The sequence below is a fragment of the Erpetoichthys calabaricus genome, chromosome 1 (genome assembly GCF_900747795.2).
Source record: "Erpetoichthys calabaricus chromosome 1, fErpCal1.3, whole genome shotgun sequence".
Taxonomy (NCBI): domain Eukaryota; kingdom Metazoa; phylum Chordata; class Cladistia; order Polypteriformes; family Polypteridae; genus Erpetoichthys; species Erpetoichthys calabaricus.
The window spans coordinates 95875646-95889516 of NC_041394.2; the positions used below are offsets into that span (position 1 = coordinate 95875646).

At 38.0% G+C, this 13871-nt stretch overlaps 1 protein-coding gene across 2 annotated transcripts; it reads left to right on the top strand.

Moving 5' to 3' along the window:
• Nucleotides 1-1255: 1255 nt before the first annotated feature.
• LOC114653407 (testis-expressed protein 52-like) lies at nucleotides 1256-10072 on the top strand. 2 transcript variants are annotated; one of them, XM_051922401.1, is made up of 4 exons: nucleotides 1256-1447; nucleotides 2152-2321; nucleotides 3007-3559; nucleotides 8305-10072. In XM_051922401.1, the coding sequence occupies exons 3-4, from the start codon at nucleotides 3027-3029 to the stop codon at nucleotides 8519-8521; spliced, it is 750 nt and encodes a 249-aa protein (XP_051778361.1). In that variant the 5' UTR covers nucleotides 1256-1447; nucleotides 2152-2321; nucleotides 3007-3026; the 3' UTR covers nucleotides 8522-10072. The 2 variants fall into 2 exon arrangements, with proteins under 2 accessions (XP_051778361.1, XP_051778359.1); XM_051922399.1 differs by having other exon boundaries at nucleotides 1256-1439.
• Nucleotides 10073-13871: the final 3799 nt, after the last annotated feature.

The window sequence follows — 13871 nt, forward strand, 5'->3', positions numbered from 1 at the left end:
TATATGTAGTAAAATACTATGTAAAGATCCATCCATTATCCAACCCGCTATATCCTAACTACAGGGTCACGGGGGTTTTCTGGAGCTAATCCCAGTCAGCACAGGGTGCAAGGCAGGAAACAAACCCCAGGCACGGTGCCAGCCCACCGCAGCTATGTAAAGATACAGTATTTAAAATCGTTTATTTGTATAATCTCTTACCATAGAAATTCTTCACTTCAATCTTCAGTTCTGTTTCTTAAGTAATGAGATGTGCATTTGTTTTATATTATTTTAATGCCTGCAAGCACATCTTTTGATTTCCCATGAATATCCCATTGATCCTTTCTGTATTTGGTCATTTAAAATAATTACATTATTAAGATACCTGTCTCTGTCTACCCTGAATTGTTTCTTAGCTGACCTGTTCCACTTGCTCCTGCAGTCACTCCAGTTCATTAGTACTCCATTAGAATTCTATACATTTCTCTCTTTCTCTACTCTCATAGTAACTGTATTATCCGCTCCACTAGTAAAAAATAATATCTTACAGAGTGCAAGCTCTCATTATGCTAGTAGTGTCTATGTTAACCTTAGTTTTATAATTAAAAATATATTGTTTATATGTATAAACAAAAGAATTTACAAACACCTGATAAAAAACTATTAGACTATCCCAAAATCTTATCATTTGACAGAAAGAGCACAGCATCTCACAAAATAAAAATGAATAGGGTATCCCAATCTAAAGTCATTAACTAAAATAAAATAAATAAAACTTAAATCCCTGTCCCAAACAAAAATAATCGACAATATGGTGTTATATAGTGAAAATATATATATATTTTTCAAAGCGAGAGAAAACAGAAAAAATCGTGGTTCGTGATATTCAAAAGCTCACATTCCACAATCAGGTTATTCTCCACCAGTTTAGCACACGGATGACGCTGACATCTTATACGCGTTATGTTTTTGCATTAAAGTTTGTAAAAAAAACAAGCAGAATCGCCCAACATCTGTGATGAACGACGCTCACGAGTGTTGCTGCCATGAACGTTTAAGTATCTGTCATGTCGTTTATTAGGTCCAAACGCAGTGTTTGCCATGTTCTATCGCAGATGCTATACGTGTCATGAACTGGATAGTTTGTGCCGAATTAAAATAAAGACCAAGTAATAAAAGGGCAACGTTACTGCGACCCATAGAATGTTAAAACGTAGGTCTAACAGGCAGCGCATGCGCAACTGGGGATAGGCGTGACTGTTGCTATGGATGTGATTTAGTTTGCAAACGAGCCCAGATGTTTCTTCGAAAGTGGCAGTAGAATGTGTTGTTCTTCAGGACATTTAGCGCTCGAGTCCGCTTAAAAAGTTACAATTTTAAATATGGTTCCACATCGTTCTATTCCCATTCACTGGAAACATTGTAGCAAAGCAAGAAACAACGAAGAGGATTTGTATGTGCGTGGGTAATGGCGTTTTCTTGGAAAGCATAATCTGATAAGGTAGGAGAAATCGTCAAAAAATACAAAGTAGACACCTCAGTAGGTCACCGACAGAAAGTTTGTAGTCAAACTTGACAGAGAATCGATTTTCTGGGGCCCTTACGTCCAGTTTGTTAACTAAGGTAGATGACTTGTCCGCCTGCGCCTCCACCTGGCATGGAATCTACTAATCTCCAGTCGCTCTTAATCTGTATAGCGCGTTTCGGGTTTGGAAGAATTTGCATCGCTGAAAATAAACTCACCTCCATCCATTTTTAGACCCGAGAAAGGTGTCGAGAAAACAAACCAATCTTGTATCATAAGAATAAATTCGACTTTTGAAATCGGTCTTTTTCTTTTTGTGTTTAGTAAATATGGAAAAATTATGCACCTACACAGCTATACAGACAAATACGTTTTGAGAATATAAAGGTAAAATGTCCTTCTAAAACCCACCAAAAACAAATTTAATGCTAGCGGTTAGCTGAAACCTCTGAACAATTTTCTAATAATGTGCGTTAGTCTAGTGCATTATTGGCTAACATGAAAGATTCTATAAAAAACATTCGGCAAATATAAACACATAATATGCGTCATTTTAACACTGGTGGTTTTACTGTGTATTTTAAAGAATTTGATGAAATGTGTCATATGCTTCATTTGCATTAATTTTCTGACTGATTTTTCAGGACCAAGAAAATGCTGGACATACAAACATATAATCCTTCACACTGAAACAGTGCCTAACTGCATGTCCCTTCAAAACCCCTGTGAATGCAGAGGAAAGCAGCTGGGAACTGACCTGGGCACAAGGAATGGTCTTTCAACATCTGGATTAAATCAATTCAGCCAGCTTCAGGTACTACTTGTACTGCTGCTTTCAAAATATTAAGCTAAAATAACATTCAGCATCAGCTTTATTTGTTTTATTTGTCAGTGCACCCACTGATTGTTTTTGTAACCTGGCATTTTCTAATACAAGACTTTGAAGAGCCAGTATCAGAAACAAGGCAGGAAACTATATACCAAGATAAGATGCCAGTCAAAGACTAGGAACACACACCCACAATCCCTTATTCTGGACCATCTTATGGTTGCCAGTGCAAATAACCAAAGTGCTTTTGGAATGAAAATGTGAGAAAACTTGAGTACGCATGGGAGGAACATGCTAAATCTACACATACTGTGCCAGGGTTTGAATGCACGACTTGGAGAGGGAGACTATGCCACTTGTCCATCCATCCATCCATTATCCAACCCGCTATATCCTAACTACAGGGTCACAGGGGTCTGCAGGAGCCAATCCCAGCCAACACGGGGCACAAGGCAGGAATCAAACCCCAGGCAGGGTGCCAGCCCACCGCAGGCCATGCACACACACCCACACCCCATACCTGTGCAAACACTTAGAAGCAGAGTGACACACATGCTTTTGACTTGACTTAAAACCACCAAGCTTTCTGGTGCAGCGTTCTTTAAGCTTACATGAGACTAAAAGTTAAATGTTTATTAATATAATTGTAATCATGTACTCATTTTTTAAGTATTGTAGTCAAAGCAGAAGATGGAAATGGCTGTTTGGCCTAAGCCAAAACTAACAGGCTTCTCACCAAGACCAGGTCCAAGGAGAACAGACCACCCAACACCACTGAGCCCAGACATAAAACTGAAAGTTCGGCAAAGACTTCATTCTCCTGGAATCCTCAATCCTCTTAGCAAATCCAACAGCCACTATCAGCTGTGGCTAGAGTGTAGAGGGGAGCAGGATCATCCCCATCAGAATCAAACCTGGATAGCTGAGGCACCTCCTTCTTGCCGTTCCACGGTCACCGATGCCATTGCTTCCTTGTACCCTCTGTCTTTACCCAAGCCTTCAAGAATGGGCAGTAACACTTACGTGCATTTTCTTTCACAAAAATGCCCACCACTCTCCAACTTGCCTGTTCAAACCTGTGTCAGCCCTGGTAGGAGAGCATTTGCAGTCAGTGGCTCCACTTCAGAAAGAAAAGAGTGGCAGCAGCTTAGAGTCAGAAGTGAGGCTCGAGCACCTCCACTGGATGATGAGGGCAACATACTCCCTCCAGAGAATTTTAAAAGGTAAGAAAATGACAAAACAAAAATAAAACAGCAAATTTTTCATATAAAGCTGGCTACTAAAATGCAATGGAAGAATAAACTTGTGCTTTAGTAGCAAGGTTATTATAATTTTAGCTTTTTATAATAATTTCTATTTATATATTTTTTCTAATCATACTTCAAAATTCAGTTTAGTTCTAAATTAACTTTATAATGTATTTTCAGTTTTAATTTAGTTTTTTATTTATAAAATTCTATTTTATGTTTATCAGCTTCAGTTATAATTTTATTAATTATGGCATGGTTAAACTGTTATTATGGTGTTGATGTTTCTATTACAATCGTACAGAAATGTGGACTTAATGGGTTTGGATATAATATTTGTTTAAAATGTTAGTTGACCTACCTACATTTATGTCCTGTCACAAAGAAGCAAAAATCAAACAAGATACTGAAAATTAACAATTATATGAGTTATATTTTTTGAGAGTTTGTGCTGAATAAACTGCACGTTTCCATACAAATTATCTGCCCAACCTTAGCTAGAATAAAGCAAACAACAAATGGCTGAAGTAGTCTAATACTACAGAAACGTAAAGGAGAGATACTTAATTCTCCATTGCACAATTCACTTTTTTACTATCCCACCATAACTTTTACTCATGCAGCGCATTTCATATTAAATTAGCTGTTGAGAGAAATAGCATTAGCCGTGTAGACATGTGAGTTTCAATAAATATTCTAACTTGGGATTCTTTGCATTATTTGTGTTCAACTGAGTATGATCCTTAAGATGCTGCCCCTGCCAAACATAATGTCAACATTTGCTGTCTTGCATTACAGTATATGGACTTAGACTTGCAAATGCGTTCTGATTACTGGTGCTTTTCATTCTTTCTTTTCCTTTGCCCAGAAATAGGTCTGACTCTGTAGGTGAATTTTAATGTTTGTGGGGTTTTTACTCTTAATGTTTACAGCACAAAATGTATCCTGATCCAAGACAATGCACTTACTATTGATGCTTTCAGTGTTGTAGTCAAAAAATCACTACTGGGCTTTGCCACTTACTTCCACCATGTTGCTCTCTGATGCCATCTCAGTCACTTACAGTTTAAATAAAGAACTTCGCACCTGCCGGCCTGAAAAGTTACCAAAATCAGAAAAATAAATTTTACTGTTTTCTGACAGATATAAGCATGAAAACTATTTGGGGTGTGGACTTAGGGGGCCCTTGGGGTTGAAGCAGTGTTCAAATCCGACCTAGCTGTATTGAGGAAAACACAGAAAAACTATTATTTAGTGTCAAGGCTTAAGGATAGCCAAGACTTAAATAGTCAATGCAGAAGATATGCAATCAGTCTTTGAGATGAGAGTAAGAGCAGTTAAATAAGTGTATGGACAGTCATAAAATAACAGAAACAGCACCTGAGATTCTGAGCAATATATACTGCATATCCATCCAGCCAACCATTTTCTAAACTTGCTTATCTAAAGCAGGGCAGCAGGGAAACTGCAGCCTATCCCAGCAAGCATTGGGCACAAGTCAGGAAGAATCCATGCGTTTATCGTTTAAAGGTGTTCACAGACGGTTCTTCAACCTGTAAAGCTCTTTTTATATTGGTGGACAAATTAATGCTGGAAATGCCTGAATTATTAGCCTTAATTCATATGTACACCCTGCAACACTGACCTATTTACCATTCATTCATTCTTATCACAAACAGTAGTGGCCGAGGCTGGCTACTTCGGCTTCAATACCTTATCAGGGCCATCCTGTCTGCAAGCCTACACCCTTCAACACCGAAACTATCACTGTAAGGCCTACACTTCAAACACATGAGCAAAAGCAGACGCTGGCTACCTCAACTTTAATATCTTATCAGGGGCCACAGTGTTGCCTATATCCTTTCACTCCTTCATTGTTACTCCTAAAGGGCTGAACATTTACTCTAACAGAGGCCAGGAGCTTCTCCTGCCAGGTTACCTTTTTCCTTTGGTTTCCTGAATGCTACCTTTGAAAGAGCTGAACAAATTACAATTACTTTCATGATACAGGGCAGGTGATATCAATAAACAAAGCAAGTTTCAATATGATAATGTTGAAATTTTAATTTAATCACTACTTATATTTATTTGCAGAGAAAACAGTCATCAACTATTAGAAATGAGAAGGAAAAGAACACATACAACTTAAGCAATTCAAATCAATGTCCATATAAGCAAGCGTCGCATCAGTATAGCCAGGAGAGAAATGTCAGTGTAAATTAAAGTATCTATACTTCTTAATCCAACTAAGGCATTCTTTGAAAAAATCTGCCATCATAGTGCAACCTTTCTCCTCTCCTCTGTTGGGGTATATTTTCTTGTTGTAGGTGACACTGTACTTTTGTCCTCTGCCAGCATGCTGTGTCGATGTGTCTTCAGGACAGCCTATACCCCCTCTTTTTTTCTCATAGCAAAGACTGTGTTTCACATCTCTCATATCAAAAGTCATATGTCATCTGTCTCACTCAAAAGCTGTGTGGTGTCTGCATCAAACCAATAAAGGGGCCTTCTCTTATACTGTGGCTTTATGGCTATTTTTAGTAAGTGATACCAGTCTAAAATTAAATGAGATTTAATTTGATCCACATTTGGATGCTTGCTGCTGGGTACCACCATCTTATATAGGCAATGTATAATGAAAAGCGCATCATGCATCAGCGCATAAACAATATGGTTGCTGGCATGCTAAGATAGATGCAGAATGACAGAGAAATGATAGTAATAACTTAGAATGCCTCCAAAGGAGACCATATTAAGATTCAATACATGTATACTCATTTTTTGATATTTTTTGCTAGACATGCAAATTTAATTTTTGTTATTTTTTTTATAGTTCTAACAGACACCATAGTAGTGTCTTACTATATGAAAGTGACAACGTTTGGACGACAGATGTCAGTTCACCATTTATATTATATAAAATCACACCAGTGATGCTTTACATTGGCATGAGTGTATATGTGTATTGACAAACACCTAAGCATCAACAGAATAAAAATACGACACCAAGACAAATATCAAGACAGTGAAAACAAATTTAAAAACACACAAAAGCACCCCAAAATCCCGATAGAAATGAAATACATATTCACCACTATCTACAACTGAGCATTTTTATTGCAAATTGTTTACAGGTCAAAAGGAGACTCAGCCTGTGGTAAGACTAATGGAGACCTTTACCCTTATTAGAACATCTCATACAGACTTGTGCTTATTTCCAGACTCAACTCAAAACTCAGGCTGCAACATCAGGATAGGCCAGAAAGCACTCCAGATCAACAAGTATGGGCCACATGGCCCAGACTAGAAATACTCCTGGACTAGTCTTTGCCTTCTCCTCTACAGTTCGGAAACCACTGACTCATCAATCAGTCTCTTGCTAAAATTTCAGAATTTTTTTTTCTCTTCCTCCTTTGACATTTTCCTTAAGCGCTTTTTACAGGGTTGTCTAATTTGTAACTCGGCTGTAAATATTTAGTTCATTCCAATCAGGAAAGTGTTCTTCCTTATTAAAGCCAGCCAGTCCACCATTCATAAACCTGTACAACAAGTGTCACGTCTTCAAGATGGCCTCTTCATTTTTGGGAAGCTTCTTTTCTGGCCAAAGCTCATTCAGCTGGCATCTGTGGCTTTAATAAAATGACCTTCTTTCTACTGTCTAGTTGTGAGGCATCAATGCACTCAGTACTGAGGATCATTGTTCCTTTGTTGCATCGCAAACCTGAAAACTGAAGTTCTAGAAGAAAGTCCACACAAATATGGAGAGAAATGTATAAACTACACAGAGAAAGTGACTGGGCTTGGAGTCCTAATCCCCTGAGCCATCAGGTATCTTAATTACATTACTCTGTTCATCCATTCTCAAAGCCACATTTTTTATCACCCAGCTATACTGGAATGGTCTGCTGACGGCAACAACCAAAGAGATCATTAGAACAGTTTTGACATCTGTCGGACAGCAACTCAACAGACTTTTCAAATAATGTCTAAATTTACCTGTCTTGTATGCAGACATTTCCCAGAAGTAGGACTGTTCATTGCATACCCAGGATTTGTAAAGTGAAAAGTGAGGCTCACCGCAGCCATTGAATAATGAAGCAGGTGTATTGTCAGCTCTCATCTGCCAGCTTTGAGTGCAAGTATTCAGATCTGCACTACAGCATGCAGTAGCTATGAAGAAAGAAACCTATCCTGGCAAATATAAAATACTATAAAATGTTAAATAATAAATGTGTGTTTCCTCATGTCACCCATTTGTCAATGCAGAGCTTCTCTGTCTCAAATAGCCATAGATGGAGTATGTTGTGGAGCTATTCTGTGTTTTGAGTAAAGGCTGATCTGTAGCAGAAGTACAACATCTTGATCAATAACACTTATAAGATTGTATTAGTTGTGTCTACATAGAAATAGGCGATTGGTTTGTTTTTTATTTTTATGTATCCAAAAACGGCAGTGAAGCTCAACTAAGAAGCCAAGATATGGTGAGAACTGTCAGTACATGAAATGTCATATTGGGGTTGATGTAACATCTAGGCAAAGTTAATTTTCATCTTGTTCCCAATGCTGTGATGAGTGATGGCCCCTTATACTTTTACTTGTACTGACATGTTTGATAACAGATGGTTGGATGGACTCGGGCACCTAAAGATTTTATATCCTTTACTTTTTATTACAAAAATAAAAACACCTTTGTCCTTATAGTCTATTTTTGCTGTCTTCAGGCACTACACAAACAGAAAAATGAAGGATTTTCACAGCCCCGGGATAGAGACCAGGATGACCCCGGCCCTGGGTTCACCTCCTTCTACTGGATCTGGGTTCCCGACTCGAATGAGTGTAATGTGTCTTGCAAGAAACAGTCCTGTCTATGAGCAGCTGATTAACAGTCACTGGTATACACTGATACAGCAGCGCTCTCCTTACTTGCATGAAGGATAAAAGTGAACACAATCTGTCATCTGTCTAATGATGATCTTTTGACTGTTCCAAATAAGTTAAATCTAAATCCGTGACAACATTTGGCCTTGAAGAGGTATCATAATACTGGAAAATTGATTCCTTCTGTGGTAAGTATGCTAGCACAATGATCGGTGCTAGTCTGCCACCTCTTTCTCTGGGCATCTGAGTTGTCATGTCTTCACTTGTCACTATGCCTTCCATAGTACCTGCATCTCTAACAATAAACTAATAATAATTCATTACATTTATATAGCAGTTCTCTAAATTCTCAAAAGTGCTACCACACAGGGAGGACCCAAACCCATGATCTCCTTACTGCGAGGCAGTAGCACTACCACCGTGCCTCTGGGTACTCAAATATCCACCTGTATCTCAAAGCCATTAATCTTAAGTTGCTTAAAAATTGGCCCTGGATGAATTACTGTGTATGTATTGTGTGAATATGTGCTGTGATGGTTCACAGCATAATTTCTGGGACCACCAGAATCCTGCATTGAAAAAACATTTTCAGAAACTGAACAAATGGATGACTTCTGTATTAAATGCTCAGCAAATTTGTTCCATGTTTAAATGACAACATTTTGATGTCTGAACAGCTATTACTTGTTGACAGAGCAGAGGAAAGCAAATGTTTGAAGAAGGTCCTGCATCTCCTGACTAGGAACTGTGACAGCAGCTTGGTCCAACTTTAATAATGTTTGTTTCTAAGCACTCTGAACTTACAGAAGGGTCTAATATTTGTACTAGTTACTTCACTTAGATAACCAAGTTTTTATTGAAATTTGTTACTTAATGTTGACATATTGAATCAATATTATTAATTATTAACATAGTAATTGACATTTTTAGTTTATTTGCTTCCGTGGCTTTTACACAATGTGAAAAAAAATCTCCACGTTATTCTTCAAAACTAAAATATGTTACAACAAAAGTGGCTTGGTCACTAGTTGTTTTTACATTTCCTCCCTATTGGTAAGGATTTTCTTTAGCTTGTGTAGTTTTTTTCACTCAACATAAAGGTTTCTTGATAATTGGCAACTCAAACATGGCCAATGTACTTTGGGATAACCTGGCATCCTATCCCGAGTTGGTTCTACGTATTAATCTAATTCTGCTGAATGGAAAAGGCTCCAGCTCACAGTGTCTTTAGAACAGAAGAAGCAAGTTAAGAAACTGAATGGATGAAAACATGTCCATTTCTGGAACCCATTTTTCAATTCTGGGGACAAAGACAGTTTCAGGTTATCCAAGAAGCACTGGGCCTAAGTTAGGAATCAACAGTAGAGGGAACAATCATCTATCATAGGTTAAACTCACTTATAAAATCACACTTACTCATTTTGGACATGGAGTCAACCATGCATGCCTTTAGGAAGTGGCTGGAAAATGTGTTACTGTTATGCGTAACAAGCAAACTGCACACAGATAGTGATTAGGCCACAAGTTTAACCCAATTTTACTATGCTACCATAATACCAAAACTGTACTATAATTTAATAAAATAAAGCATATTGAGCATCTTTCATTTAATTATTTTCTGAACGTGTCATGGTGTAATTGCCTTTGTATGATCGCTGTTTCAAGGGCCAAACAAATTGAGGTAAAACTCACTTATAAACATTATTTGTAAGCCTACTTGCAAAAACAAATATAAAATAACTGGACTAGACAGTGCATGTAGAGTAAACGTATTATGATTGCATAAAGCTGATAATAAATCGGAAATTAAATGTTTTCTTTAAAAATTTAAGAAAAAAGTTATAAAAATAAACTATCCTCCACATAGTACAATCTACACTAAAAGAGGTTTCAGATCATTGGTGCGGGCTCAACAAAATGTAATTCTCATTCCTTTTCTCATGATATTATTCTTTGTAGACATGATTAAACATTTATAAATATGGCTTCTATAGATACAGGAGTAACATTCTAACTAAAGTGAAGTGTTCCTTTGGTAGCTTTTTTACACATGGTTTAATAAGATGAGAATATACAAACAATAGTAAGGACTACATCGTTTAAGCAGATTTGCATTTTCTATTAATGAAATGAAGTTTGTATTTCAATACATTTTTGTTTATCAAGCCATTAAAGAGTGTCAATGTAGGACATACTGATCAAAGTTTGTATTTGAATAAGTTTTTATTTATCATGCCATTAAAGACTGTCAATCTATGACATACTGATCAGTGTACTACTACTAATAGTCCTCTTCCTCTCCATCAACCCACAATAATGGTCAACTTTCTAGGATGGTCACCCCAGTTAATGTTTGTGTTTCTCCACACTTAAAAGAATACCCTGGACAATATACTTCCCTCTTCTTGCTAATTAACAAAATTTGAAAACCTTTTTCAATTGAGAGGTGACCATCAGTGTTTCACACTTATTTTGCTAGCTAATCTGAACTGCCTGATATTGTCATCTGCTTTTTAAAATATGTGGGAACTCTGTTTCCACTCTCTAACTTGATATGTTTTTCCAGATTTCAAAGACCTAAAAATGTTTGTCAGAATAAAGGCCCTTTCTCTCTCATTTGTAGTGATTTCCATTCAACTCTGGCTTTCTGCCTTAGTGACCGCTATAGCTGAATTGACCAGCTGCCTACTACTTAGGCTCATTGGAGACCTACAAGCTATGGCTGCTCAGAACACCTTCTGCTTCAACTTTCAGTACATTGTCAAACTTGTTTACTTCTCTGCAAGTAACACAAATGCGCTATTTTTCGGACCATAACTCATTGATCCTGTCTCCACAAGTGAACTCACAATCAGTCCATTTCCACATGAGATGGAGGTGTAGCCTTTCCAGGTAAAAGACTAGAATTCCTCATAATTGATGGTGCTCACTAGGAGTTCTCAGCACACCTTCATTGTTGTTTTTGGAGGCCTATCCATTGGACCCAACACATATACCTGTGGTGATAATTTGACAACAATGCCCCCTCTTCACCCTAGTAACCAGAGTTTATTGTCTTGAGTGTACTAATCTGGTTAAGATCAATGAGGTGCTTACCGTGATCACAAGTATTGAATTACTTCCGTCAAGGCCCACATTAAGTGCTGAAGTCTCCTAATATCTCTACGGAGTCAGCAGGTGGCACCTTGTTGAGCATGACATCTTGATTTCAGAATGTGGTGACATATTACATTTCAGTTAGACACGAAACCGATGATTTCACTGTGCTCTATTTGAACACGTACTTGAAAATATAAGACATATAACTTGTATGGTACAAACCTTCAAGACCAATCATAATTTTCCACAATTGCATAAACCTGACATACTTGTGCATCAGATGTAATTAAAATGTAGAACATCTCATACAGACTTGTGCTTATTTCCAGACTCAACTCAAAACTCAGGCTGCAACATCAGGATAGGCCAGAAAGCACTCCAGATCAACAAGCATGGGCCACATGGCCCAGACTAGAAATACTCCTGGACTAGTCTTTGCCTTCTCCTCTACAGTTAGGAAACCACTGACTCATCAATCAGTCTCTTGCTAAAATTTCAGAATTTTTTTTTCTCTTCCTCCTTTGACATTTTCCTTAAGCGCTTTTTACAGGGTTGTCTAATTTGTAACTCGGCTGTAAATATTTAGTTCATTCCAATCAGGAAAGTGTTCTTCCTTATTAAAGCTAGCCAGTCCACCATTCATAAACCTGTACAACAAGTGTCACGTCTTCAAGATGGCCTCTTCATTTTTGGGAAGCTTCTTTTCTGGCCAAAGCTCATTCAGCTGGCATCTGTGGCTTTAATAAAATGACCTTCTTTCTACTGTCTAGTTGTGAGGCATCAATGCACTCAGTACTGAGGATCATTGTTCCTTTGTTGCATCGCAAACCTGAAAACTGAAGTTCTAGAAGAAAGTCCACACAAATATGGAGAGAAATGTATAAACTACACAGAAAAAGTGACTGGGCTTGGAGTCCTAATCCCCTGAGCCATCAGGTATCTTAATTACATTACTCTGTTCATCCATTCTCAAAGCCACATTTTTGCAGAAAGCGGATGCACATCCTGGCAGCACTGGACAAGAGGTGACATCTCTTATTTGTTCAGTCTGCAAATTAGGGTCCAGAATATGTTGATGCTTTGGGAAACATCCTGTGTCTTTCCAGTTCCAAAGAAGTGGAAAATCTTTACCTAGTGATTACAGACCAGAGGCCCTTACATCCCACATTATGAAGCCCTTCAAGAGGCTACTCCTGGATTATATGAGTCCTTTTGTGAAAGACCACCTGGACCCACTGCAGTTTGCCTAAAAGACAAAGATTGGAGTGGAAGATAAAACAATGTATCTGCTTGTTCCAGTCTGGACAATGCTGGCAACTCTATGAGGATTTTGATTACTCCAGCGCCTTCAGTACCATCCAGTCATTACTGTTTAGGGGTGAACTCAGGGATATGCAGATGGATAAGCCTATGGTATCCTGAATAATGAACTATCTGTTAAGCAGACTGCAGTTTGTGAGGTTCAAGGACTGTGTCTCTAATATGTATGTGAACACCTCTGGAGCAGCACAAAGAACAGTATGGTCTCCATTTTCATTCACCTTGTACACCTCAGACTATACATATAACACCAGGTTAGATCACTTGCAGAAATACTCGGATGATTCTGCACTAATGGGGTGTATTGACAAGGGAGTGGTTTGTGAAACAGAGCATAGGAATCTGGTAGAGAACTTTCCTTTCTGCAGTTTAATATCAGCAAGGAACATCACCAAGGAACTGGTGAATTTTGTCTCAACTCACTATTCAGGGATTGGATGTTGAGGAAGTGCACTGCTACAATTACTTGGGGGTCCACATCAATGACAGGCATGACTGGTCTCACAAAACAGTAGAATTATCTAAGAAAGGGCACAGCAGAGTCTTTATTCTTAGGAAAATGTGTTCCCTTAATGTGGCTAGTGACATCCTTCAAATCTTCTAGAACTCTGTGATGGCCAGTGCTGTTTTCTACAAAAGGGAAGTTATAGGATGCAGTTTTGACACACTGGTGGTAGTATCAAGAGAAGACTGAGTGCCATTATGAACAATGCTGCACCTCCTCTATCTGACACACTACCACTGAGGACTTTGAGCTGGTGAATTATTCAGCAGAAGAGTGAAAAGAAACGCTACTGCTGCGCCTTTATAATAATGTCAATTTGCCTTTATAATTTCTTGCTATGACACTGTCTGCTCTCTTTATCATTTGCTAGCTCAGAAGTTTTTTCTTTCTTTTTAGTAATTCTGGTGTGTATTTCAGGGGGACTGTCAATGTTAAATATTTATTCATTTATTTGCATTCTGCAAAAAGTAAAATTTCCCCCTTGGG

Bases quoted from the DNA above. Each gene is read 5' to 3' on its own strand.
- LOC114653407 (XM_051922401.1), top strand. From the start codon at position 3,027: ATGGAAATGGCTGTTTGGCCTAAGCCAAAACTAACAGGCTTCTCACCA. The intron at 3,560-8,304 runs GTAAGAAAATGA...TGCTGTCTTCAG, and splicing joins CCTCCAGAGAATTTTAAAAG to GCACTACACAAACAGAAAAA.